This window comes from Psammomys obesus, unplaced genomic scaffold (genome assembly GCF_907164565.1).
Source record: "Psammomys obesus unplaced genomic scaffold, mPsaObe1.curated_primary_1811, whole genome shotgun sequence".
NCBI lineage: Eukaryota > Metazoa > Chordata > Mammalia > Rodentia > Muridae > Psammomys > Psammomys obesus.
This window is the reverse complement of record NW_026592118.1, coordinates 31,322,078-31,349,897: the sequence shown is the minus strand read 5'-3', so window position 1 is coordinate 31,349,897 and position 27,820 is coordinate 31,322,078. Positions and strand designations below refer to the sequence as shown.

General features: G+C 37.9%; 1 protein-coding gene across 2 annotated transcripts in view; it reads right to left on the bottom strand.

Moving 5' to 3' along the window:
* Positions 1 to 2,235: 2,235 nt before the first annotated feature.
* Casd1 (CAS1 domain containing 1) overlaps positions 2,236 to 27,820 on the bottom strand; it is a 43,871-nt gene continuing 18,286 nt past the window's right edge. For both annotated transcript variants that reach the window (XM_055612738.1, XM_055612739.1), the window contains 11 exons: positions 27,037 to 27,251; positions 23,445 to 23,867; positions 22,359 to 22,448; positions 16,471 to 16,590; positions 15,325 to 15,481; positions 13,924 to 14,003; positions 11,655 to 11,756; positions 9,737 to 9,877; positions 8,915 to 8,992; positions 4,527 to 4,619; positions 2,236 to 3,695 (listed from right to left, as the gene is read on the bottom strand). In XM_055612738.1, coding sequence (XP_055468713.1) covers positions 3,429 to 3,695; positions 4,527 to 4,619; positions 8,915 to 8,992; positions 9,737 to 9,877; positions 11,655 to 11,756; positions 13,924 to 14,003; positions 15,325 to 15,481; positions 16,471 to 16,590; positions 22,359 to 22,448; positions 23,445 to 23,867; positions 27,037 to 27,251 — 1,766 coding nt within the window. In that variant the 3' untranslated portion in view covers positions 2,236 to 3,428. The remainder of the gene's footprint in view (positions 3,696 to 4,526; positions 4,620 to 8,914; positions 8,993 to 9,736; positions 9,878 to 11,654; positions 11,757 to 13,923; positions 14,004 to 15,324; positions 15,482 to 16,470; positions 16,591 to 22,358; positions 22,449 to 23,444; positions 23,868 to 27,036; positions 27,252 to 27,820) is intronic.

Below are 27,820 nucleotides of genomic sequence, written 5' to 3'. Positions count from 1 at the left end.
TGAGGTACTTCTAAATAATCATAGAGTTCCTTTTTTTAAAAAAAATTTACATTTAGTGTTTGTGTGTAACACACACACACACACACACACACACACTTTAGCACATACATAGAGGTCAGAGGACAACCTGTGAAAGTTCTGTTCTTCTAAGGTCCCAGGGATCCTACACGGGTCCTTAAGCATGGCAGCAAGCAACTTACCCACTGAGCCATCTTCAGCCCCAAGCTTCCTTTACAAATATTGATTTATCTCATTTTTTATTCTAAAAGATTTAAGTAGGTAACTTCTAATTAAATTGCTAGGGACTTTATAATAAATAGCCTCAATCCTTTTGAAAAAAAAATAGCTTCTTGTCTGTACTGCTTCATGAATCTTCCAGGGAATTTAATAGTATTTTTAATTCCTATAATATACAATACTGGAATAAAAGTATTGAATAAAAGTTATTGAATAAAAGTATTTACCAGTGCTTTAAGACAATGAATGTCTAAAGTTTTTATCAGTCCTTACAAAACGATCTAAATACAGCCAAGCTTAGTATTGACAACTTTTAGAATAATTATCAATATAAAATATTTAGGTAACTAGCAACCCATCAAGATTTTTTTTTGAAACATGGGAAGCTGTTAGGTTGGACAATGTGAAACATATTTCTTTATCCCCAAAATACTAGCGTATTAGTAATTTAATATTCTTCAGCATAAAAATGCTTATTTTGTTCTTTCAACACTTGCAAGATTTATAGAAATGCTAATTTACAGAGAAGGAGTCCTGAGGAAGTGCAAGCCCTTGCTGATAATATTACCCCTCATTCAGTGTCTACTAAAGGAAATGCTGTCCTTGGTTCCGTGGAATTTATTTATCATTTATCTCTCTATCTATCTGCTTACCTATCATTATCAGCCATCTACCCATCTACCTATAAAATATCTGTAAAAATCAGAAATACTGATATGCTTATTATTAAAATAAAGTTTATCAAATTTAAAAGCTTCCTATCCTTGAGATAATAAAGAATTCATGGAGGGAAAGAATGTATCCATTAAAAAAAACTGCAGTGTTATCTTCTGGTGAAGCAAGCAGTGCCATATCAACATCTTTTACTACCATCACAAAAACTAACAATGTGAGCTAACACAGGTATTAGATATTGGGTAGGATACAGGCTGGAATTTCAATGATTCTTTCTTGGAGACACAAGGGGAAGCTTTGGTGCAAGAAGCTGGAAGGGATGTGGGAAAAATTGAATCATCAAAGTAACCTGGAGGCAGAGGATGGCTTCTTGAACGTGATTCCTACTCGAGCAAATCTGAGAACTGTGTTCTATCCTCATTAGCACACAGAAGCTGCGTGGTATGGAGAGTCACATGTCCAGCAACTGTCAGTTTCTATACCACGGCAGACATAACAATTCATTTACCCAACACAGATGCTTGGCAAGTTCTGCAATACCCTCTTCTCCAGAGGACAGCTAAAGCCAAATTAAATATAATGGATTTCAAGTAAACATTAAAAAAAAAAACATGATGTTTTGATTATATTATGTATAGTTCTATCTTAAAAAAAGTTTTGCAACTTAATAAAACATGCCATAAAGACATAGCCTTCTCACTTAAGTTTTAAGCTCGGGTTCAAATAGAATAGACAAACTTGGATTCTCTTGGGCATCATTACTGAAAGACATAGTTGCCTCCAAACCACAGAAAGAACTGCTCATCTTTCTCTTTCAATTGTTCCATCAGGACGAGTCTTCAGGTGATAAAACGCACAAGCTAAATTAAAATGCTCATTGGCAAGCCACATGAGCAAGAATGATGCGAGCACACTGCTTGGAAGTTTTTGATTTATAACTATACGAGTCTCTGCTTACAAGGCGGCCGTCCAAGAGGCAGAGCAATGAATCATTACAATTGTCTATCTGGGAAATGTCAAAAGATTAAGGAAGGGCAGCAGAAGAGAGAAAAAGAGAGGCGCATTTCGGGTGTCGAATAAATATTTCCCAGTTAATGGGAATGTATCAGTTGCATATAAGGTTTGTGGATTATAAAATTTTTAAATAAAGCTACAAATAAACCACACTGCTTACGTTTCCTGGTTGGAAGACAGATTATCATCACAAGCCCTAATAACTAAATTGTTCTTCTCAACTAGAACTTGATGACTTACCCCTACATATTAAGAATTTGATAAAGAGAATAATTTTTTTTAAATTGGATTAAAAAAACCACACATGGCTTGATACTTTGCCAATACAAAAATAAGCATCCACTGAATGTTTATTTACTGTTTAAATTACTCCTTATTGTCACACACTATGAACAGAAAATATATCTTACCACACACAGAATAAAAGCAAGTTAAGTGCAATATTTCATACATTAAAAATCATAATCAGATCTGTACAACAGATAAATAAATGTATACCTCTAACAGCTTATTAAAAAGACTGAACAGATCATTCATTGTCCAAAGTCAGCAGTTTACTTAACATTTTACTATGATCATACATTTCACTCAAGTTCATTATGTTGCACAGGTTTAGGCTGATAAATATTGTAAAAAAAAAAAATATATGAGGGAATAATAGGCAATACCAAAATGGCTATAAAGAGCTTTCCAAACATTGGAAATAATATGCAATACTTAATTAGTGGCCAGCAAATATTAACAGATCCACAGGGTAGATTTTTTTATCCTGGTATAGTTTAGGGAAAAGAACTAGAATGTTCAGATTGGAAGGAAAATTTGGCCTTTTAAAAAATAATAAACGACAACATCCACAATAACAAAACCTTGACACAGAGCTTTAGAACAACTCTGTGAAGGGCAGAGTATACAAAGATATAGGCTTACACACCTGCAAACCACAGTTAGGAAAAAAAAATCACGTCAGGAAACACACAGCGGATATGAATACATATGGGTTAGAGACATACTCATTCGGCATCATTGCACGTAAGACAGAAAGAGACACTGCAAGTCACTTCGGTACTAAGTCCGCAGTGAGCAGGAGGTTCTGTGAGTGCAGAGGCAGACGGGACCATTACCACAAAGTTACAGGCTATCAAAACACTCAGTGGTGTCACTAAGCTAACTGGATAACTTACATGTTTTTACTGGAGAGTCATCGTTTCGCTGCCTTCATTTGTTAACTATCATCACCTACAAATGGAGACCTAGATCCAGTAGAAAAGTCTTCTCCACATGCACTCCTCTATGATACATTCTGGTTCATTGTTTTTAATGCATTTCACATCAGATATATACAGTGCTGATATATACATTCACACAAGTTCAACGGACACCACAAAACTGTCCCCTAGCCAAATGTTCATATTTACAGTCATTGATAACTTCAGACAGACGATTTTCCTGTCTAGGCAGATGCAAAGTAAGCCCAAAGAGTTTGTTTGTAGGATTTCAGGAAGCTAGGGTCTTGATTTATCTTGAATGGAGGATAAGACGAGCAATCCGCCAAAGAATGCAAGCGTACATGCCAGCCTTCTAAAGAGAGACGGGTTATCTTTAGGAATGATGATCTGCGCGAGGTCAGTAGTGATCTGAGAAATTTCATGAGCCACACAGACGAAGATGAAAGTGCTGACGATGATGTTGAGAGTAGGGTTTCCAGGGATAAGGACCAAGATGCCCCTCGTGTCTGCTGCCAGCCATATGTGATACTGGCAAATGAACAGCTAAGAAATAAAGGAAACACTTAAAGTTAGCTGACTAAAGTTAGAGCACTGACCAAATCATGAATTCTTCCTAGTTGAAATATATAATGCTTTACCTTGCGGGGGGAGCTTTTGGGACCCATGTGATTCTCATATTGGCCCTAAAAGCCTGCTCCTGTACAGCCCCTCTTCCAACTGAGAAAACCAGAAAATGATAGAATCCTGAGCAGGGACCTTGGAAAAACTTACCTGCCCTATTGAAGAAGGTAACACCAAAAACCACATACTCTGAAATGTATCTGTTATAACTGTAATATGGACTATGTGAAAGCGTCATACGCCAAATCTCAAAGGCCAGCGTCTGCTGGATGTGCTTCAAACCCTGCAGCTTAAACTGACTTTGTAGATAGTTTTATCTTTTATAGCTCCCACTGCAATGAATTTTACTATTTTCCCACTGTGTCCAGTCCTATTGAAGTCACATTTACTGCCGTAAACATTAGAGATCTAGATTCCAGCAATATTTAATTATGGAGATGAACAAAGAGTCAAAATCTCCCCAGTGTGAATTCATCTATATCTGGTTTAATACTTTGCTCTTCACTCAAGCATCTTCGTTGTACTCAAAGCTTGAAACAACATGAAAGAATGCTTTGACAGTTACCTACATCTAGCTATTGTTAAAATGGCTTTAAAAACATTTCCAAAAGCTTTATGACTGTTCAAATTCCACATAGAACATAGCTTTTATCTAAAAAATGAGCATGTCAGATTTGCACATTCACACACATACACTCACAGGCGCACATACACTCAGCTGTTTGTGACAAAGCAAAATATTAGAATACCAACCTCCAGTGAAATTTTTCCAAACCAAGCAAAAAATGAACTGTAAACAGAACGGGCATATCCAGGGATATTTCTTATTAGGATGAAGGCCACAATCTATGAGGGAAACCCAAAAAAGAGGTAAATTGGATTAGCACATTTATTTAAAATTTGAATGAAGCCTATGGGGTAGCTCTATTGTTTATATTCTTGAATTTGATATAAATGGTTTTATTTAATTGATATATATTGGCAGGGTACTTTGGGTAGAGTGCATCCAAGCTGGGTTCCTCAACACTTAATCTGTCTCCTGAAGAGTGGTGGTGTGGGCAAGAGAAACACTTTACATATCATGGAGAACATGTAGCCCCCACCGAAGCCCACGCGCCAGGCTCTCTGTGGAAAGTTGATATACTTTTGCTCCATTCATAAGGTATCTTCCAGGCCAGTGGCTACTCTCTACATACTTCAAATTCCTGTAGTGGTTTGGATATGAAGGATATAAAGGAAATAGAGTGACCCGCTGATCAGTTCCGGGCCAGGGTAGTCTATTCTTGGTGGGGCCTGGGGAGAGGAAGTAGACTAATGGTGATACGCCTTTGAAGAGCACGCCTTGACTCTGGCCCTTCCTCTCTATTTCTACCTCTTGGCCACCATGGGGCAAGCAGCTTTGAGAGGCCACATTCATGCTGAGGCATTCTGCCTCATCCCAGCCCAGACGCACCAGCACCCACAGACTCCACTGAAGCCTGTTAAGTCATGAATTAAAGCAAGACTTTCCTCCTTTAAGTTGCTTTTCCTGAGTATTTTGTCACAGTGACAGAAATCCAATGAGCACAATCCTTCCTGCTCTGACAGGGGTGTTTGTATGGGAAACAGCGGGGCCGTGAATACCGTCAGGCTGCTGCTGCACAGCCTGATAGATGACATACACCTTGCACAGCATTCATATGCAGTAGTTTTCTCTCTGGGTTGTTACTCCAACATAATCTCTACTTTGGGGGCTTCTAGCTGTCACCCCTTCCCTGTATCTTACTGCATAAGGTAGAACAGGATTTAAAGCTTCCAATTCACAATCTCATAGCCAATAACCAGTTTATTTAAGCACAGTACTATCCTTAGAACTCTTCTCCTTTCAAAGGAGCAAGACATTGTTCTTTTTTTTTTTTTTTTAAAGACACTATTTTCATTACTATCTTTTCAAAACTTTCTCTTAAAAAAAGGTTTGGGACAGCCATTTAAACTTCAGAAAAGAACTCATATTGAGTGCTGTTCACTCCATGTCTCACTCAAAAGATGTCAGAATTCTCTGGGGAGCATAATAGGCAAGGAAGTGAAAGGAGGTATATGGATAATCTGACCAGAAGAAACTCTCAGACACAATTCAACTGATGGATACCTGTGGCCATGGCATCAGTGAGATTTCACCCTGGCCTACATGTGCCTGAGGAAAGGTACTTGACTTGGTCTGATTTCTCATCAACCCAGATGGGGATGTAATATAGAAACACGTACGGACATTTATTGAGGCATACACTGAAGATCTTTAAAGAAACTTTGAACACAGTTAACAGCACAAGCCTTACGCATTTAGAGGTAAAGAGTAAGAAGGGGACACCTACGCCTGTTTAATGTGCTATTATAATGAGCAATATAACATAGGTTTAATGCTAAATACTAGAAAGACGAATCCAGATGCATGCGCTATCTTAGGCTAAGCAACATGGTACCTGGGAAGAGCACCAAAAAAGCTGTTTCCCCTCTTTCTATCCGCAGTCTACCGTTTCCCAAAGTCTATTTCATCTCTTTATCACAGTGAAATGTGTTGTGTCATGTATTTAATAAAAAAGGGAAAAAGAAAACTCAAAAAGAAAATAACCATGGAGAACACAGCTGAAGTCTGGGAAGTCATTATTAACTTCAAATGAGTACAATGATGTTTAAAGTTGGGTTAGTGTTATAACTTCTCGGGTACTAGTATAATCATTTTCTATACATTCTTTATGCTTAATTACTTGTTCTAGACCTAGTCACTGTTGGAAATTCCTACAAAGTCTGATAGGCAAAATCACTAAGTTCAGATTCAAAGACTGACAAATGTTGGGGGTTCACTCAGCGCTAATGTGTTTGACTCACACCTGTCAGACCTTAGGTTTGATTCCTAGCAACACACATACACACATACACACACACACACACACACACACACACACACACACACACACTATAGAAATGAGGAAAGAAAAAAAATTCTCATGAGTTAGGCTGGGGAATATTTTCAAATGAAAACAGCTGGAATTGTGTACATGGTTAAAATCTTAAAGAAATTCCCTCAGCTGTGTATGCACTCTAATGACATCTATGTATGTATGTGCATGTGTATATATGTATGCATCTCTCACTCTTTCAGTTCTCAGGAGACACACACATGTCCTCTACTCACATCTAAGAATAATATGCAGTTAGGTTGGAAGGGTGCAGCTATAACATTTTAAGTTCTTAGATGCAATTAACCTTTAGAAGGTGGAACAAATATCCTTAAAAAGAAGCAAACCGCCAAAGAAGCAGCTCCGGTCCTCACAACAAAGGTAACTGCAGGCACATGAACATGTGGAGGTGGCTAAGTAGGAAAGAGCAGGTATTATTCTGCTTGCTGCCACTCTCCCCGTTTGTTCTCCGTAAATTATTCTATCTGGTATACTATGATTGCTAATGTTCCCTCTCATCCTGTGAGTCACAGCAATGACATTTTATAAGTTGTACAAAAAGGCTATTGGTAAGTAGTATGCCGTTGTCTACAGAAGTAAGAGAAATGCCATTCAATGACAGCACTGAAAACTTCATTGCCAATGATGTGTGGAGAATCTCTCACCTGCTTGGTGCTATAGAGTACACAGAAGCTGAGAATAAATCAAACAGTCCCTGCATCAAAGAACACTCAGGACTTAGGAGAAGACACTTCAGAAACTCTCCATGTCCCTCTGGGCTGGACTATTCATCCTTTAGATTTTAAGACATAATTTCCTCCCAAACCCCTGCTCTTCCATCAACAAAAGTTAGGAAAAACACCCAAGCTTTCAAAGCAATCCACATCTACTATCCCCACACGGATGATCATGCCCTACGATGGCCTGCAACTGGCCATCTGCTCTGGAGATCCGATTTGAGTCCTCACCAGACTCTGCTACCTTTCCAGGCACCATCCACACTTCTTTATACCTTGGCACTCTGACTTCCAGCTCCAGTGTCCTGCTTTAAGTTCCTTTTACTATGTGGCCTGCCCAACTGTTTCTTCACCCCTTCTATTCTCAGGGAAATGATCCATGATCCCTGACTCCATTCCTTTCCATTCCAGCTAGGTCATATACCAGCCTTTACTATATTCTCATAAAGTATTATATACTTCTATTCATAATTATGTGGTTATTGTAATAATTTGTTACAGAATAGTATCAGCTCCATAAGAGCAGAAACTGTTCCGGATCTGGCCATCACTAGAATATTTAACATGCAGAATCAAAAGACTATCACATGAGTACAAACCATTTAAATGAATCAATGTGTACTGATCTACATTGCCATTAAACTACACATTTTTTGAGGCTAGGTGTCATATTTCTTTTAATTTTGGTCCTTTTATGATTAACATAGAACTTAGCACAGTAGATAATTAATAAACAAAATTAAATAAATTCAAGAAAATATTTAAAAAGCGAATATGAGACAAGCATTGAAATGTTTTGTGTTGGCATGTGAGCCTGCAAATGTGATTGGGGGGGGTAGAGGTTGACAATGAGTGTGTTGCGCAGTTACTCTTCATCTTGTTTTTTGGGCTATCTCTCTCGTTGAGCATGGAGCTCGCCAACGTGGCTGCACAGGCTGGACAGTGACCCTCCAGTATCTGCTGCCCAGAGCTGAGCTTTTATTCACGTGCTGCTGCACCTGGCCTTTTACATGGTGCTGGGGAGAGAGCTCCAATCCTTGTCTTTGTGCAGCAAACATTTTACCGACAGAGCCCCCACTCTAGTCCTGGGATTAACATTTTCTAAGTTATAAATGCTTAGATACATAACTTTCAAGCACGAGCTACAATGACCCTTTGAGGATGATTTAATATCCCTATTACTGGAGAGAAAGACAAGGCTTAGAGATTAGGTAACTTCCCTACATTTCCTGAGTTTGAACTCTCCTCTCTTTTCCTTTGAATACAATATTTTTATAAAACCTTTTCAGTGAATAATTCTCTAAATCGAGATAATTTTTGGCACCTTGTGTGGTGCTGAACACCTTAATTTTATCACCCAAGGGCAAAAGGATAATGATTTTGAAGCCAGCCTAGACTACACAGTGTGAAAAGGATCTAGAAATTTTTTTTTGAAAAAAGTCAAAAGAAAATCAAGAAAGGTAATTACCTGTACCACAGACACAGATGGGTGGAGCTCATTACACTCTGCTTTATTTTTACAACTGCTAGCCCAGATGGAATAGGTCTAAAACAAGAATGTACAGGTCAATTCACAAAACAGCTGACCCTTAAAGAGAATGTTCTACTGCTTATCTTTTTACAACATGGTCGCTCACTGTGCTATAAAAGCAACTACTAAGAGCTTTCTGTAGGTTTATTCACTTATTTCAGTACGGTCAACCGTGTAAGCAATGAGAAAGCAAAGAGAGAAAGGGTGGGGGCAGAGATTTAGACACTTGTGGTAATCTGGCCATCACCAGGCAGTGCTGGCTCTTCACGTTAAATAGTACATGGAGTTGAGGGGGGTAGTGGTGGTGATGCAAGCCTTCCAGGCGGATCTCTGAGCATTCAAGGCCAGCGTGGTCCAAAGAGGGAGCTCTAGAACAGCCAGGGTTACACAAATCCTGTTTCCAAACTAACAGATAAATGGGTGGATGGATAGATAGATAGATAAATAGACGATAGATAGATAGATAGATAGATAGATAGATAGATAGATAGATAGACAGACAGACAGACAGAACATGGTATATTTTTTCCCAAGTTGATTGTTGCTTTTAAGATTCCAACTTCACTATCCTCTCAGCTAGTGTTCATACTCGACTTATAGAAGCATTCTATTTAGAACTTATATCCAAGTAGAAAAACATACAGTAAAATGTTTTAAGGTATTTATTTAAAGCAGTTGATTAAATTTCTTTGTTTTAAGGTTAATTTTCTCTATCAGCTAAAAATTTAGACAATCAGAAACTTTTATTTTGAAACTTACCAGGAAAGACACTACTGAAATAAACAACAGAAAGTTGGAAATTTTGTTTGAAAAAAGAGGTTCACCCTTTCCTTCAGAAAGTATCTGACGTCTCTGTAAAGCCAGATAAATGAAAGCAAACAGCATCCCATGGAAGACCACCTGAAAACAACACAGAAATTTGTTCTGAAGAGTTGCTTCTCAATTACCAGTGACAGTACTTGGTTATTTAAAACTGACTTCATGAAAGTAGGTGGGCTAGAAGATTAAGACTTTAGAGTTGCTATGAAGAGCAAACTCTGACAGTAAAACAAAGCCAATGACTGAGTGACTGCTAGAAAGCACAACCAGGAGAGCAAGCGTGCTGCAGGGCAGGGCTCCTGGCAGCAAGGCAGAGAAGAAAGACAAGTGGTAGTTTCAGCTGAACCCAGGGCCTTATGCATGAGAAGCACAGACTCCTCTGCAGAGCTGCACCCTCAACCTTAACACTGTAAACACAGCACACTCCCCTAACATCCTCCATCGCGGCAAAGCACATTTAGATACATCCCTCCGATCAAACCAAGCGACAGGACTGCAGAGTCACAAGTTGAAAAGGAAACAGTGCACATCAAACAACATGGGAGAGAAGAAAGCAAAAGGGCTAAGACAACAACAACAAAGAACCAACTAACCAACCAACCAACCAACCAACCAACCAACCAACCAACCAACCAACCAACCAACCAACCAACAAAAAGAGACACAAATAACTATAATGTGATTAATCACTGCAATGGACTGGACTTTTGTGTCCCTCGGTTACTTTTCGGCCCCCAAAATTATAAACTCCTGTATGTTTAAAACCAGTTTCTATCTGGAATTCGGAGGTTTTAGGTGGGTACATGGGAAGTGGTCAGATCACGAGGGTGGAATCTTTATGAGTGGGGTTAGTGCCCTATAAAAAAGACTCCAGAGACCATTCCTGGTGAGAACATAGCTGCCCATGATCCAGGAAGCAGGCCCTCACCAAACACTAAATCTGCCATCACCACAAACTTGGATTTCCCAGTCATTGGAGCTGTAAGAAATATGCTTTGTTGTTCAGGAGCCAATCAGGTTATCATGTTGTTTTAGTTTCCCAAACAGACTAAGATAAGCACATCCTAGCAGATTAAAGAGACTTCTAGCAGCGTCACTTTATTTGTGTGTGGCTTAGAGATGCAATAAAGCTACACCGGAAAAATGTACAAATGTTAGAAACCAAGAATGACACAGAATGGTTATCATGCAAACATACTGAAAGATGGTGAAAGACAGAAAGCTAAGGGCAAAGTATGTAGCATTGACTGATGCTCTGCTAGACAGTTTGCATTTTCTTACTCAAAGGTATCTGAGCTATTTCAGATTAAGTGCATGGAATAATGCAGTATGCTGTTGCTGCTCGCATGTCTATTGCCAAATCTATACTGCATAGCTTACTACCCCATTACAACAGTAACCTTAGAGTTGAGAGTAGATTGGAAACACAAGGCAGCTCAGAGGCATGTCTTTCTCTTATATTTTTGGTTGTGAGCCTCGCCTTTAACGGCTGAACCATCTCTCCAGCCCTGTCTTTCTCTAATACACAATTCCCAACATCAACATCTTATGAAAGTCAAGACACAAGATAAAACTCAATAAATATTATTCTGAATGGTGGAGCTTATATACAGGAATCACCTATAAATTACAATTGCCATTCAGAGGCTACTTTATAGACAACATTTAAAGTATCTTCCTGCTGATAGACATGCATACTCATTTCCTGTTGTAATGAAAAAGAGTACATGGGTAGTCTGCTTTAATTTACTCTCAACATGTTTCTTTATTCTAAAATTAAGCAGAAATAGACAGGAGTGCAAATAATTTTCTAATAGTATAATTTGAGGTATCAAGATATAACGAAGTAAATACATACGTAACGGTCTAGCCTCCATCTGAACCACCATTCATATACGTTCCCTTTCAGTTCAAAACATTTGGAAAGTGGCCAAAGAGAAAAGATCTTCTCAAATGCACCCTAAGAAAGGAATCCACACAGTTAAGACAATACAAGGCAATGGTTGATTTGAATTTATTATAACCTGTATAATTGTTAAGCTAGGATTAAACAAAGGCCATTCACTTTCTTAACTTCTGTTCAATTCATTTGAAAATATGGCACTTAAGAATAAATTTACTTTAGCTATGGCCAAAAAAGATTATTTAATGCTTTCCAAATTTACTTGTCCTTCACATTAAAGCTACTGAAACTACAAAACTTTGAAAAGGTAAAAAAAAAAAACTAGTAATTAGAAAAGCATTCTATTGCAGAGATTAATCTAGTACACAAAGACACTAATATTTACTAGTCACACAAAAATACAAAACGCTTTAGCTAATATAATATCAATATCCAAAAAATTATTAAGGTGAAAATGTAATTTATTTTCCTCTAAATGTCCTAAATTATCTATAATTAGTAGAGTTGAAAGAGCCCCTTGGATTAGCCACTCCAATCAGCCAGCCCAAATGCTATTACTAGCCACAGTTTCCAGTTTTACTCTGTCCAGTTAGTGAATAGCACCCTCTTATTAATCTGACAGCCAGGGAAATGTGGGAATGAAGGGCCACAGTCTTGGGTACATTCCTGCACACTAATGAAGCCTTTCAAAGAGAACAAATCCTCAATATCGACTAAAGAATGCCAGCCAGCTCTACTAAGGAATGTCCCATCATTAGACCTACTCAACAGCACAAAAAATGATTACCAAAAAATAATTACTAAAAACTGAAGGAAAATAAGATAATACTTGAGGTAGTGCTGAATCCTTGTGAAAGAAGAATTTAATCCCTTTAACAAAATGAAACTGTTTCCATTTAACCACAAACTGCAACTGTACATAAAAATAGAGCTGTATCAAAATTTCTTCCACAGAAAATGCAGGTTCATTTTTACCAAGAATTGCAAAATAAAGTCTCTTGGCATGTACACGTACACACACACATATAAATATGATCAGATATATAACATAAGAGGTATGGATCTAGTAAATACAAGCATATGATCTTAGTGATGATACGTGTGAAGGATATCTCTAGTTAAATGCACTTGTAACTTAAAATTTTATTTAATTTTATTAAGTACTGACTTTTTGAAAAGACAGTGGGCTGCTCTGAACTGGATGCTTTTTTTCCCTTGTTCTGGGGTCAGCAGTGACCCAGAACTGGGGAGGTTTTTTTATCCTCACTATTTAATAATGGGTTAGCTTCCCCTTTTCCATTCAAATGTTGGGTATTTGTTTTTTACCTACTTATTTATACATTTGCCCATTGTTTTATTATTCTTATTTATCTCATATTGGAAAGGAAACTGGATGCCACACACAAACAAAAATGTTTTAAACACTTCTAACTATAAAAGTAGGTATAAAACCTAAAAGCCCTTCCCCAAAAGGCTCTGCAGATGAGCTCACATGAAGCCCCCACATACACCCAATGGGCATTTACACTTGACACAGTTTATGCAAAATGTAACCCTGCAGGTCAACTGCAGCTTATGTCAAAACTATAGATATTCAAATTAAAATATTTTGTTATGAATATCATACTGCTCAAATAAAATGTCTGCCTTATGGATTTAATAGGCAGATAACAGACTGCCATTCTGCTACATCTATAGAGAATCTCAAACATCAAAATAAAGAATATAAGGACGGAAGTACAAAAATGAGCCAAATCTTTAAAATTAAGCATATAAGGCATCCACAGGCCCTCTGCACCCAAGTTCATTTTACTGTCTCAAATTTACTTTGCACATTTACAGAAAAATCAAGTAACAGCTTGATGCAATGAATAATGCACAAACTAAGCTGCAAATTCTGTCAAGAGAATTTTGATCCTCACTTAGAGTATGTCTCATAAGAAGCATTCAATAAACGTTTGATTGATCAAAGTCAAGTAAAATGGATCTTGAACAATTGCCAGAGGAAGAGCTTAAAATTGCTCTTACAACAAAAACAGTGGTAACAAAGTAGGTAGGGTTTCAAAAGAACTACACTGAGCAGTCAACTACAGAGTGACATGACACTTTTATTACAGTCATTAAAACATGAAGCTACGAAAAAAGGCTCCAACTCTTCTCACATACCTTAGAAGACTTGAACTTTAAAATATTATAAACTATAAGCCGAGAAGACCATACAAACCTGAGAGTATGCCAAGAAACATATGCACAGCAGCAAAAAGGCTAATTTCAACAGTAAGCCAAGATGCCAGAGACAGTTTCCTAGAAGAGAAGATAGGCAACATGCGAAGCAATATAAATTTTATTTAGCAAAACATCGAGGACACTCTGTTCAACATTTCTGTATCTTAAATATTTCTCAAAATAACCCTTGAATGGGGTGCATATAATCGTGTGTGGGGGTATACATCAAAGGTAGGGCCAAAGGAAGCAGTGGAAGATTATTGTGAGGAATGGGGCTACAGTGTGTGACTGAAGGCCCGCACACCCGCTCTTCATCTACTGGAGATACACACTTTCAGGTTCCTCTTGCATGCCATTGCAGCCATTCATTGAGTGTTTTACAAAGTATACTACCATATGTTCAATGCGCTGTTTAAGCTCAGCTTTAATACTAGTGTAGGTAAGGCTGCTTATCAAGCTCCAGGGAGTGTAAGCTCCCCAAGTGGCCTAGGAATTTACCCATAAGGCACATTTTAATGTGTGCATACCTCAAAGTACATGTTCAAAGGTTTTTGGCCAGCATTTTCATTGATGGAGAAAGTTTCTGTAAAGAAATTGTACTCTAAATTTACAGACTTTCCAAAGATACTAATGAATCTTAAAGGGGCTGTATTGAAACTTTCCTGGAAACTTAATATTTTAATGGAAGTCAAGGAGAAAAAAATTCTGATAAGCAATATTTAAGTTGAAAGTCAGATACAGCTTTAATATTAAACATTATTTTTTTGAAAAAGAAAACCCAGAAGATTTTATTTAGATGATATGGTCATGGGGAAAACAACATTAAGATAATCAGTTGCAGCCTTACTTGAACATTAAGGGACTGAGAAATTTGCAAAGACAGCCTAATAGGTGGGGAAGTTGGTTCCCTACATGTAAAAGCGGTGGAGAATAACGCATAAGCAGATGTGCAGAAGGCGAACTCCAAACTCCTCAACACATGAAAGCTTTTGCAATTAAATGTTTACTCAAACTCTCCACATACATAGAAACCACACAAAACAGAGTTGCCAGTGTTGAAATGCAGTGTGGGAAGAGCCTGCAGCCACATGTGGCTTCTCCTCCTCTCTTACACTTCCACCACTCTGCTGCATGCAAGGCCGCTTTTAAACTGCCTTCTTAGTAGGAGAAAAATACATATTATAAATGTAAACTAGTATTCTGCAGTGTTACATTATATTACGCAGTGAGCTACTTGGCTGTATAACTTTAGAAACGGCCTTAAAACAAAAATGCTAAAACCACACACAAGTTTAAATGGCCTACCTCTTTTAATAGTAAATAGCCTTTAACAACCAACAGGAAATCTAGCACACTGAAAGAATATACTTATGAGCATTAGTAAAGAGAGTCTATTTACCATTTGCCTTTTTTTGGATTATTTGTGGCCACAGTGCTAAAGTGACATATATGACCATGAACCACACGGTGACCAAGGGGACAAAGTAATAGAATTGATAAGGTCGATCCATTACGATACATAACACCACAACCAGGAAATTGAGACGAAATAAGACCTATAAAAATGGAGAAGAAAATGGTTTTCATTCCCAGGATATGTGAAAAGCAAAGACAGATTTTCCTGAATGTAGTCATATACTTATGACTCAAATAATGACTAAACAAGTGTATTTTACCAATCCCCAAAGTTTCATTTGCCTCACGATCACTGCAGAGCTCAATAAAAAATATTTATGTATTATTACACTAATGAATTTTCAGTAAAAAAACAGCCGGAGCAATCCTGTAACTACAATTACAGGAAGTTGTCATCTTTTTAAACACAGGGAAGAAATCATACACCACCGTCCTAGGGTTATATATCACAGGCCAAGTCTCAATTGCCTCAAGAAAAAGGTGTCCACTCCATCTCCTGTTTAATGTTGATTTACACATTTTGGGGAAAATGGATACGTAATAGAAATACAAAGTATCTCTATTCAAGTTTTCAAAAGTCTTTGTGACTTTCATTACAGTCATTTCAGATATCAGTTTACATTTATTAACAAATATGGAAAGTAAACAGACTCTGTCAAGCCTGTCTGCTGCCTCTGTGGCTCTGGGTGGAGCACCTGGGCTCCCCCAGTCAGTCTCTGCTCCCATCTATGATCATTAGTAGCTCTCAGGGCTGGAATAGAGGGAAAGTAACGTTTAGAAACTCCTTAGCAAGTGGCAGAAAGTAAGTATGACCCTCTTCTCAAGCAGGAAAAACAAAAAATACAAAAACGCATGATCATTTCAGGTAACTCTGCACCTCTCTACAAAACTGAAGACCCAACACTGTGGTCCTTTGAGCATTAGTGCTCTCATCTAGGTCATATTTTCCTTCCATCACTAATAAGTTATCTCAAACTGCTAAACAATGAACACAAAAATACAACCTTAAAATGATATTTCATAAATCCTAATGATTCATGACCTCAAAATGATATTTTTTTTTCTTAACAGATGGACAGAAAATCATGCTGAGTTGAAAGAAAAAGAAAAGAAAAGACTGTGTTCTTACCTGACACACTCTGTGGATTCCAAAATCCCCTTTGATCCAAAAGTAAGAGAAATGTCCATAGCCTGTCTGAAACAGATATGCAGCAACCAGAACTCGGATGTGCATGTACACAGGAAGAAACTGTTGATGGACATAAACAGGGACAGTGTGTGATGGCACAACTACTCTTAGAGTCACCCTGGGCTTCATATTTTTCTAACAGATAGAAAACAAAACAAACCAACCAGAAATCCCATACCTTCGGCAATGGCCAAAGGACTGCTTATCATATTTAATTGACTTAGTAAAAAAAAAAAATCCATTAGAATATTGGAACATAATTTAGAGATATCTCTCCACACCCTTCCTCAGGAAAGCATCTGGTTTAGAACTTCATGTCTGCTCACCACCCTCTTCGTCATGTCCAAGCAGCGGAGGTGCTCATGGCATTGTTTTCAGAAAACTACATCTTCCCAACTGAAACACTGCACATTTTAATCTACACACGGCAGTCACAGAAAATGTCCCCTCATTTCCACATGCTAAGGAACCCAACCTTACTCCATCATCTGCTTTAAGAGTGCAGCTCCTGCCTCTGCAAAGAAACTCAGACCTTTTTTTAAAGGCTGGTAACCACTAAACTTCACTGGCTCTGATTTACAGCCATCTGGTGACCTCTGCAACTATCTAGCCTTAACACTGCTTAGGGCCACTGTAAGACAATGTGAATTTCCCAAGTGATTCTTTGTAGGATAAAATAACTTCAGTGGATACCTTAAGTAGACTCTAAGGCCTCAAATGTATGCTTTTTGGGATGAATCTCTTTCCTTTATAAAGGATAGTTTACTTGATGGGGGAAAAACAGACCAGCAAAGCTCAGAGTGAACCTTTGAACCTACAACATATCATATACACATCTGCATAGCCTCTATTCTAAGCAAACTGAGACTCCATCTCTGAAAGGCACTTTCATATGCTTCCTTGTTTCCATGTCACCTATCTTCTGTTTGCCTGTCAGTATGTGTGCAGGGCCCTTTGGAAATGTTTCTGTGTTTACTGGAATCCTATTTGCAAGCTAGGAGGTGATGGTGTCTGTAACCATAGCATTTGTCAGGCTGAGGGAGAAGGGCTACAAACTCCACATCAGCCTGGGCTACACTTAGAATTCAAGGCCAGTGTAGCTTCCAAAATAAGGGACTATTTAAAATATCAAGGGCTAAGGCTAGCTCAGTGGCAGAGTGCTCACCCAGCATGCCTGATGCCTCAGGAACCACCATAGGCACTGCAAAACCCCCAAATCCTAGTTTCAGAGGCTAGTTCAAAATCTCAGCCTTCGCTTGCTTCTCCTGCGTTACAACAGTGGAAATGATCTGCATACCAAACAGTTCTTGTTAATCATATTTCATCATTAGCTTTTTCTTCAAAATGGCTTATGTCATTATTAGATGAGAAATTCATGTTAGAAATACTGTTAGAAATAACACATTAGAAATTACAAACTAGAAATAACACATTAGAGTCTCAGATCATAGAGAAGAACAGTGGAAACTCAGTGCTGAACATGCCCTCAGTTGTTACACATGTATGTTTACTCTATTCGTGAATGTTCTCTATAGTAGCTCCTGTCTGAATCTAACTTGTTTTCTGTTGCTGTTGTTTGTTTGTTTGTTTATTGAGACAAGGTTTCTCTGTGTAGCTCTGGTTGTCCTGAGAGATCTTCCTGGCTGTGCCTTTCAAGTGCTGTGATTAAAGGTGTGCCCCACCACTCTGGGTTTGAATTTGTGTAAAGATTTATTTTGTTTTGTTTGAGACAGAATTTCACCATGTGGTCCAGGCTGATCTCAAACCTGGAATCGACCTGTTTTGTTTCAGCTTCCTGGTTGTGATATTACAAATGGAGATAATCATCCCCATGCTTAAGCGCTCGCACACACACACACACACACACACACACACACACACACACACACACAGAGTTCTTTTCAAATGTGTGTGTGTGTACATTTGAATGCAGATGTTCATGGAGGTCACAACAGTAAGCTGAACTCCTGAAGCTAGAGTTACAAGTAGTGACTATCCATATTGAGGCGTCTGATTTGGATGCCAGGACTGCATTTGGGCCCTCCAGAGAAGCAGGACACACTCATGACCACGAGGCCATCTCTCCAGACCATGTCTGCTTTTTAATAGCAGAAAGTATACTAACTATGAAGGCAAGCTACTCCGCCATCAGATGGTCACTCGCTGCTGTCCAGCTAGCTCCCTGTCGTGGAAAGCTGCAATGCCGCTGTACACAAAGGCTGTGACCTCTGCACCCACAGCAGTCTGTCCAACCCGAGTAATGAGTAAGTCCTCTAATGACTTTTTAAAAATGGCTTCTAGAACCTTCAACAGATGAGTCAAATTTCAATAACTATATCTTATCAACAACTAATATATTTTAAAAACTATCAATTAAACATGTGAATGTAAAGGCAATAGTCCTCATTATTTCTAACTTGAAAATTTGCACTTAGTGTAAATTTATCATACTTACTCGTACTTAATCTGCTTTCCTCTGAACAGCCCATTCAGCTCTGACTAGCTACCGTGTCAGAGGCTACTTGGCTCAGACAGAGGAGTCTGACTGCAGAACCACATACCCAAGGCGCCTCTCTCTTCACCTGACAGCTCTTTAAGTATGGGAAAAAAAGATGTCAAACCTACGTCATCCATTCTTAATGACTTCAACCACTCTTTATAAAGCAAACTCTCAAGTCCCCTCAAGACTCAGGCTGGGACTACAGAGTTGGGCTTGTTTATTTATATTAAGCAATACAATTCTATTACAGAAAATTTCCAAGTTCCTATCAGTGTGGGTCTGTTATGAATCTTACATAATATTTCTCCTAACTTCTGTTTGTATATTTCAAACCAAAAGAAAAACTGCAAGTCCAATATGAGGAACACAAAAGCACTATGATAAAAACTGGAAGAACAAGAGTACTTTGGAATATTTTACCATGAATCTCATAGGAAGGAAAACAGCGCCTTACATAGCCACGTTATCATTATAATGGCCAAGAAATGTAATAACAATATAACAGTTTCTACTACACAATCCATATTATTTAATCTCTGAACATTTTGTCTGGTGGACATGGTGGTTCATATCTGTAATTTCAGCAGAGGCAGGAAGATAAAGTATTTAGGACCAGCTTATGCTATAAAGAGAACTCAAGACTCACCTAGGCTATCTAGCAAGACACTGTTTTGACTGTCATAACACTTTAGTATCTTTTAATACATAATTCCCTTCCATCTTTCATGTATCAAGATTATAACAAAATTTAGAGTTGAAATTATACTTGGAAGTTCATTAAAGAGCTAGGCTTACTTTCTAGCCCTTACAATCTTTCATGAAAGTCTCAAAACAAACAAACAAAAACAAAACAAACAAAACAAAAAACAAAAAAAAAAGAAAGAAAGAAAGAAAAGAAAAAGCATAATGAGGCACAAAATCATGTCTCCTACAGATGCCAGCCTTGCATCTCTCGGCATGTTAAGCATATTTCATAAAAACCTTTTTGTCAAAGAATGTTTATGCCAACAGTTACCATCTGCCTAGACTGTTTAATAATTCTCTAGGATTTCATTTTACTATCCCTTGTAGCATGAAAACTATAATACAACTATACCTTGACATATTTTATTTAAGGCATTACAATTGGACAATTAAAATACCACCACAGTTAAAGTTTTAATTTCTCAACTACCCATGAATGGAACCCTCAAATATCTTGTAACCTACATGAACAATGCTTTTCCAGTGAGGACACAGGTAATTTTTAACAACAAAATGTGTATAACGGAACAGGGACACATGATTAATCATTACAAATGATCTTCTAATGAAAAGTATGTCCTTCCAGAACACAGCTTTTTTTTTTTTTAATTGTAAATGAGAATGTATTGAGAGGCAGTCTAAGAAGATGTATTAAATGTTGGGTTGGTAAATGATTATACTAGAATGCCAAATTGCCTTCATCTTTTTACGATGTAATTCCTTTCTGGAATCACTGAATTGAGGAACTTAATCTGCCATTAATTTTTTCCTACCTAATTTCTTAGATAGAAATATCACCATTTAATATGTCAGCAATTAATTACGTCTCTAAATGGCATGTTCTTAAAACAAAACACCCCTCCCCCTGTTAACTAAGTCCTTATTCATATGCAAGAGGTATTTCTAGGCTTGACTAGTCACCTCATTTTATTTCCTAGAGAATTGATGGGTTTATGCCATGAGTCCTAAGCCATGTCCTCTCACTGGATTTCTTTCACTGTCTCAGCTTTATTAGCTGCAGCTCAAACATACAGCTGCAGGGACCACAGGAATCTCATGGCTGTAGCAAGGAGACATAGCACAGCCATAGAACTTCAGATTGGAGCACATTTCATCCTTTGCTCTCTGTCTTCAAACAAATCACCCGTAAAACTCAGAAGTTCAACAGCTTTCAAAAATGCAAAATAAGGAAGAGTATGGTTTTGATTTTTTTAGAAAAAAAATCCAGTAGTAATAGTATGTACTTCACTAACTGCTAGTATAAAATGCTCAAAATATATTTCTCTGAACACTTTTCTCTTTTCTGAATTTATCAAGTCAAATACTAAATATTTATAGATGAATTTTGAGTAAGCAAAGAAGCAATAAAACAGCTCGGTACTTCACAGATTATGAATGAGTTTCAAACTTTAAATTTTAAAACATTTTTCATGTGAGTTTGACTCTTCACTATCGAAGCCTATACAACAAGCAGCTGTCAGGCTCATTCACAAAGGCTTGTTGTCTCAGAACTAGAGCCGGAATGTTAAAACACAGAAGGACTATAGTTTTTCTTAACCCTTCCATGTCCAAAGCAGTCCAGACTACAAAGTTCCTGGGAAGGGGAAAAAAAATGAGGCCAAAAAGTTCTAAGTTTTAAAGTTTTTGGCTTTTTTTTTTTTAATATAGAACCAGTAGGAGCTGGAGAGATGGCTCAGTGATGTGGAGCACCTGCTGCTCTTGCAGAGGACCTGGGTTTGGTTCTCAGCACCCACACCTGGCAGCTCGCAACCTTAGCTCCTGGGGATCCAGTGCCTGTGGCGTCCACACATCCTGGCTCTCTTGTGCACATGCCCACATGCAGAGGCTCAGCTACACACAATTAACAACACATTGTATTTTTATACTATAAAACTAGTAAATCAGACTTCAAAACACAATGAGAGATAGAATATAAATTTAATTTCTTTTGATAGTTACCAGCCTATTCTAAATCCTTTGCTATTTACAAAGCTTTCTGATGACTCTACATTAACTGTTCAACAAGCTATTCCTTTTTTTAAAATAATTTTTATTTTTTTATATTAATCACAGGTTATTTACTTTGTATCCCAGCCATAGCCCCCTCCCTGTTTCCCTTCCAACCCCACCCTACCTCCCTCATCTCCTCCCTGCCCCTTTCCAAGTCCACTGATAGAGGAGGTCCTCCCCCCCTTCCATCTGACCCTAGCTTATCAGGTGGGAATGTAAACTTGTACAACCACTTTGGAATTCAATCTGGTGCTTTCTCAGACAATTAGGAATAGTGCTACCTCAAGTTCCAGCTATACCACTCCTAGGCATATATCCAAAAGATACTCAAGTATACAACAAGGACATTTGCTCAACCATGTTTGTAGCAGCTTTATTCGTAATAACCAGCTATTTCTATAAGGGCAAATAAATTCAAAGTCGATTTTTGCCTCATCTTCTTCAAAGAAAACTGATTTTGTTTTTTAAATGGGGGAGGCACGGAGGGCCGCACAGACAGCTGGCTAGAAATGAGAAGGCCCTCTTGACCCTCATTGCTCCTGATGCGCTCTGAACTTAGACTCAAAGTACTTACTGTACTTGCTCCCGAGATGTGATAGATCAGAATCACCAGCTGCATCCAGCCTTTCCATTCATCTGTTTGGTCTCTATTTAATACTTTAGTCTGCATAAAGGAACCAAAATCTGCTTTAAAAAATCCACCAGGAGGTAATTATTTGGACAGAACATATTAAGAATGCAACATCCTCCTTATAGTATTTAAAGCTAATGCCTCTGTTGAAGAATCATGGTTGGAGCAAACTGTCTCTATTTCTCCCTAAAAGAAATACTAAAACTATTTTAAAAGTAACCTAAATTTGAAAGACAACTCTAATGAGATCTTGAGGCACTCAGGTGATCCTTCTGGTTTTGTAAAGTGGCACTAAGATTGTGACAGATATATTTATAGACCTAAAAATGGCATCCCACAATTTTCTTTACAAAATTTTAGAATTTCAGAGTTAAAAAAGATCTTACAGTTCTCTTACACTTCATTGATAGAAAATGCTCTATTATTAGAACTTCCTTCCCTTAGCATCCTCTCACAGGACTGAAGAACTGATCAGCTGTCCTCACAGGAGTTATCTTTCTTTTGCAGAAGAATTTGATAATCCAAATAAGATACTCTTAGAGAGAAGTTATATAAAGAATTCTTCCAAACAATGGGCACACTTCTAAATTAGGAAATGCATGGGTAGAAGCCACATCATTATATAAGTTGTAGTCTGTCTGCACATGTCTGATAAATATATAAATATAAAAAATTCCCTCATATAGGATCATTTCTTAATAATCATATTTTTACATTATAATTGACAGTAAAGAACATTCGGTACTTGAAGTAATCGTTCATCGTTCTCTAGCCTCAAACAGGCAAAATAAATGAAGTCATGACGTCTCTTCACAGGCCATATTTCCATCTTTTTATCCCTGTGAATGTGTTAGCTGCTTTAAGAAAAGACATGGCTGAGTGTCTACTAAGCAGAGGATAACTACAGAATCCTTCTTCCTCATGTATGAACATGTTTCTAAGTTCTGGCATGATAAGTGACAACACTTCCTGAATATACATTTTCTAATGAGACAGGATGAGAGCATGAACTAATGAAAATGATCTTACCTCTTTCGTATTCTCATTGTAAAACACTCCCAAAACCAGGATGTAGATAATTGGAATAAAGAATGACGAATGTGTATAAAATTTGTTTTCCTTCATAAACAGGTTTGCACGGTCACACATATAGAAATAAGCCATAATCAGGCCAAGTTTGCAGAAAGACTGTAAAAGTATTTCTAATGAAGACACAGGAGTATTGATAATATTCTTCTTTTCCTCACCACTTTCCAAATCAGTACATGGTTTATTCTTCCGGTGAGTGTTACGATGAATTACATAGAAAATTAAATACCCAAATATGGATAAAGTGAAAAAACAAGCAGCTAGCTTCTGGATGAGAGTAAGAGGAGGCCGGGGCTGACAACAGGAACCATCCACAGGCTTCAGGATTTTATTACAGTACACGTTCATGAGAATCATTGCACTCTGTGAACAGAGCCAGTTATTTGGTTATTATCTTGTCAGTGATGCATTTCACATTCCATTTTCTCCTGTGAACGGTGAGGTTTTGACACTGAAACCAAATGCTCTTGTACTTTTTGCACCCACTTCTCAGATACACATGCAAATGATGGTACTCCTGTACTCTGGAAAAGCTAGTCTAGGCCTCAAAATTCTCAGCCTGTGTCACAATGTGAAGGTCATTTTAAAATGTGACCCACAACACAAGAGAAGCAACACCTCCTCCCTGCTGAGAATGCACTGATGTGGTTCTGTTCTTTTAGAAAACAACAACAACAAAACAGCAATGAAAAATACAGCAAAAAGCTCATGGCTGCTAATATATATATTAAAAAAAAACAGTTTAAAAAACAAACCAAACCAAACCAAACCAAACCTGACAGATGGCAATGACCAAAGAATTTTAATTAGCAGACTTCCAAAACCATAATAGTTAAGACAGAGTCCCAGTTCTTACATGATGAAAGATCACAATAAAGGTGCCACTGAAAAATTAGTAATTAATTCTTAGCTAGCAATATTGACAATATGTCTTTCATTTACTTCACAGCTTATAAATAATTTATTAGTGTAATATTAAGATATATTTTGCTACATATAATGTGGAATGCACAACATAGTTTGAGTATAATAAACTTCTTTCAGGCAAACTATCAAGATTCTGTTTAGTTGAAGGTTTGGTCAAACTCTAGATTTATGAAAACTACAATTTGGGCATCTGTGGGAAACTGATGGCATCACTTGAAAATACGCTTTCAAAGTACCCAAATGTTTAGAAAAGCTTATCATTTTAGCCCTCAGATTCAGGAAGTTCTCTAGCTGGCATTCCCATAAAATTCTAGTCTATAGATTTTCTCACAAGGTTCTTAACTCTCTCCCAGAGTCTTCAAAGCCCGTTATGTATATAGAAAAATGTGGTCATACAAACAAAGATATTTTCCGGCAGGAGAGGAAGGGAACCAGAACATTTCACATGAGCCCTTTGACTATCTGATGAAAAGTGGCTTTGCAACCTAATCCTAAAGGAAGAAAAGACTTTGTGGCCACACTACCTCCATCCAGTCCATAGACTAAAGCAAGAAACAGGAGTTTCTTTTTGTTCTTAAAATTTGAACTCTTCCTTACAAACACATTTTAAGTGTATAGAATTCCTTGCTGGATTTTGCTATAAGAAAATAAATATTCAATGCCAAAAATTTTAACTGGGTAGAGCATGGCAAGATATTTATGTGATTAATTCTTCTACAAACACAGACAGCCAGACACTTGAGATCCACTGCTTTTTCAGAAAGTTAAAAACCCTCTAAGGGTGGATCACCACTGCTGAAGACACCACATATTTAGGACATAGGACTCTGATGATTCTAGCTGGATATGCCCCTAAAGCCTCCAGGGTACCAGAAAATACTGTGCAAGCTGCCAAAGGAGGGAAGCGATCAAACATTCCTATCCACATGCAACACCTATGAACTATGGCAATGACAAGCATGTCAAGATGTCTGTAAAGGTGTTGGAAGTGCCATTCACGTGCTGGTGGCAACCAGCAACTGTCTGTTGAACCTAAGCCCTCTTTTTTTGCTTTTTTAAGTTGTTTATTTACTTTACATCCCGCAGCTTCCCCTCCCTCCTCTCCCAGTTTCTTCCTTTCACTTCCCCTCCCTCTATTCATCCTTCTTTCCCTTCTCTGAAAAGTGGAGCCCTCCCATGGATATAACCAGCCTTGGCATATCAAGTTGCAGTAGGACTACCTGCATCTTCAGTTGAGGCTAAACAAGGCAGGCCAGTTAGGGGAAAGGGATGGAAAGGCAGGCAATGGAGTCAGAGACAGGCTCCCGGGACAGAAGCCCTCTTAACACAAGGGAAACTGTACTGAAACCTGGCCAACTTCCCAAAGCTAGTGAGGTCATGGACCTTAAAAAAGAATCTACTACCACCAGTTTGCTTAAACAGCATAATTCCTTACAAAGAAACTTCTCTTTTATAGCAAATTGAGATCATCACAGAAAGCCACAACTGAAACCGAGTCAGAAGGACACTGGGGAAGTGTAGCCTTAATGGACAGCACATTTACATCACACACCCTATAGGTATAGCTCAGAGAACATTGTGGAAATAGGAGTGGAAAGGCTGTGTGAGAGAGAACACAGCAGAAAGTGAGCTGTGTCTCTTCTAGAAATCACTGTGTAAACAAGACTGAGAATGACAATATCAATGGGTGTATTAATGTGGAAGGCAGAAAACTGCGGTCCCGCTCCTAGAGAAAGTGCTACAGGAAATTAACGGCTGCTGCAAGAAGGACAACTAGGTCTCTCCCAGGGATGAGCTCTCTTACTAGTTGTCCAGCCTTGAAACCATATACAGGTACATACACACAAACAACAAAACCAAAGTTGGCAGGTTGTATTTATATATTTGTGCTTATATGTGCATACATGTATGTATGTGTGTGCGCGTGTGTGTGTGTGTGTATAGCTAAAATAATTTTAAAAAAGATGCTATGAACTTTAAAATTGGGGTGTGTGGAACATGGGAGGGGATGAAGGGTAGGAACCTGTGAGGGCCTGCAGGGAACAAAGGGAAGAAGAAACCTGATATAATTATATTTTAATTAAAGACATATTTTAAAACCCTCTAAATATTCTGTTCTAGAGTGTACAGTGTTTACTTATGAAGTTAACATAAAGGTTTTTTCCATCAGTCACCCTAATCTGTACTTTGAATAATGCAGAGAAAGAACTGTAAGGCTATAAAAATGTTTTTTGTTTTTTTTTTTTTTAAATTTTGAAATGAGTGCTCTTCACTGCCGTTGAGTCTTGCACAAGGGCTGGAGAACATAAAGCACTCCTTTGGGCGTGCTGAGAACTTAGAGGCCTCTCAGTGTGACTGGCACTCCAGATGAAGTTTCACTTTCCCTACCTATAGTTGCTGCTTCTCAGAGTTTTAGAGCGTAGGACACTTCTTACTTAGTCTAGCTTCAGTTAGGTGACAGAAAGCAAAATTATCCGCATGCACAGTTAGATAGAATGAGTAGTTAGGATTGCAATGAGACAGATGAATTGCAGTCCTGTTCTATGACTATTGGCTATTAGCAATTGAATTCAGTCTCCTCCTACTGACATATAAGAACTCTTACAGTTTCTCTGCTTGATTCAGGGAGGTGTAAGCCATCCAAAGACTCCATGATGGTTTCTTGAGCAATTAGTTTGGAAACACTGAACATCTTGACATTAGACTTTGAGTTTCTGGTGCTACTGTTCAGAATGCTGACTGCGGCTTCATTGTAGGCATCTATTTTCTCATTAGTGATCATTTTTCTATTTTCACTTAAGAGATCTTCATAAACTGGGTCTGTACATTAAAACACATTTAAAATAACAAAGTTCAAAGCTTCTTAACGGCAAAAGCATGATCACACATGTTAGTTAATCCACATTTCACAGTTTATTCTTCACCTAGACGTGATGCCAGCTGCTTAATAAATCCCTTTTACATAAAGCTGGCTGAAGACGGCAATGATTTTCTATCTTACATTCAACTTGTAAGCCAATTTCTCCCTCAAATTTAAAGAAATTTTATCACTTTCCCATGTATATTGTTTCGGGGAAACATTTTCATGTCATAGCATGCCCCAAGAGTTTAAAATTCTTGATGCAGATTACAAGAAATTACAACTAGCCTATGGAAAAATGTCTAATAGGGAGCAATAACCGATCTGCTTTCCTGAGATCCCTGTGCAGATCTGGCAAGCCTGAGCAGACAATATGGAAGTAATACTCAGGACCGAGGTCTGTCTATTTGCATCAACTATGATATGTTAATTCTTTCTCATTTTCAGAAGAAAAAGCTTAATCATGAATCTGTAAGTCAACATATTGTAGACTTACAATATATTCTCACTATCATTTCTTATTCCTTCC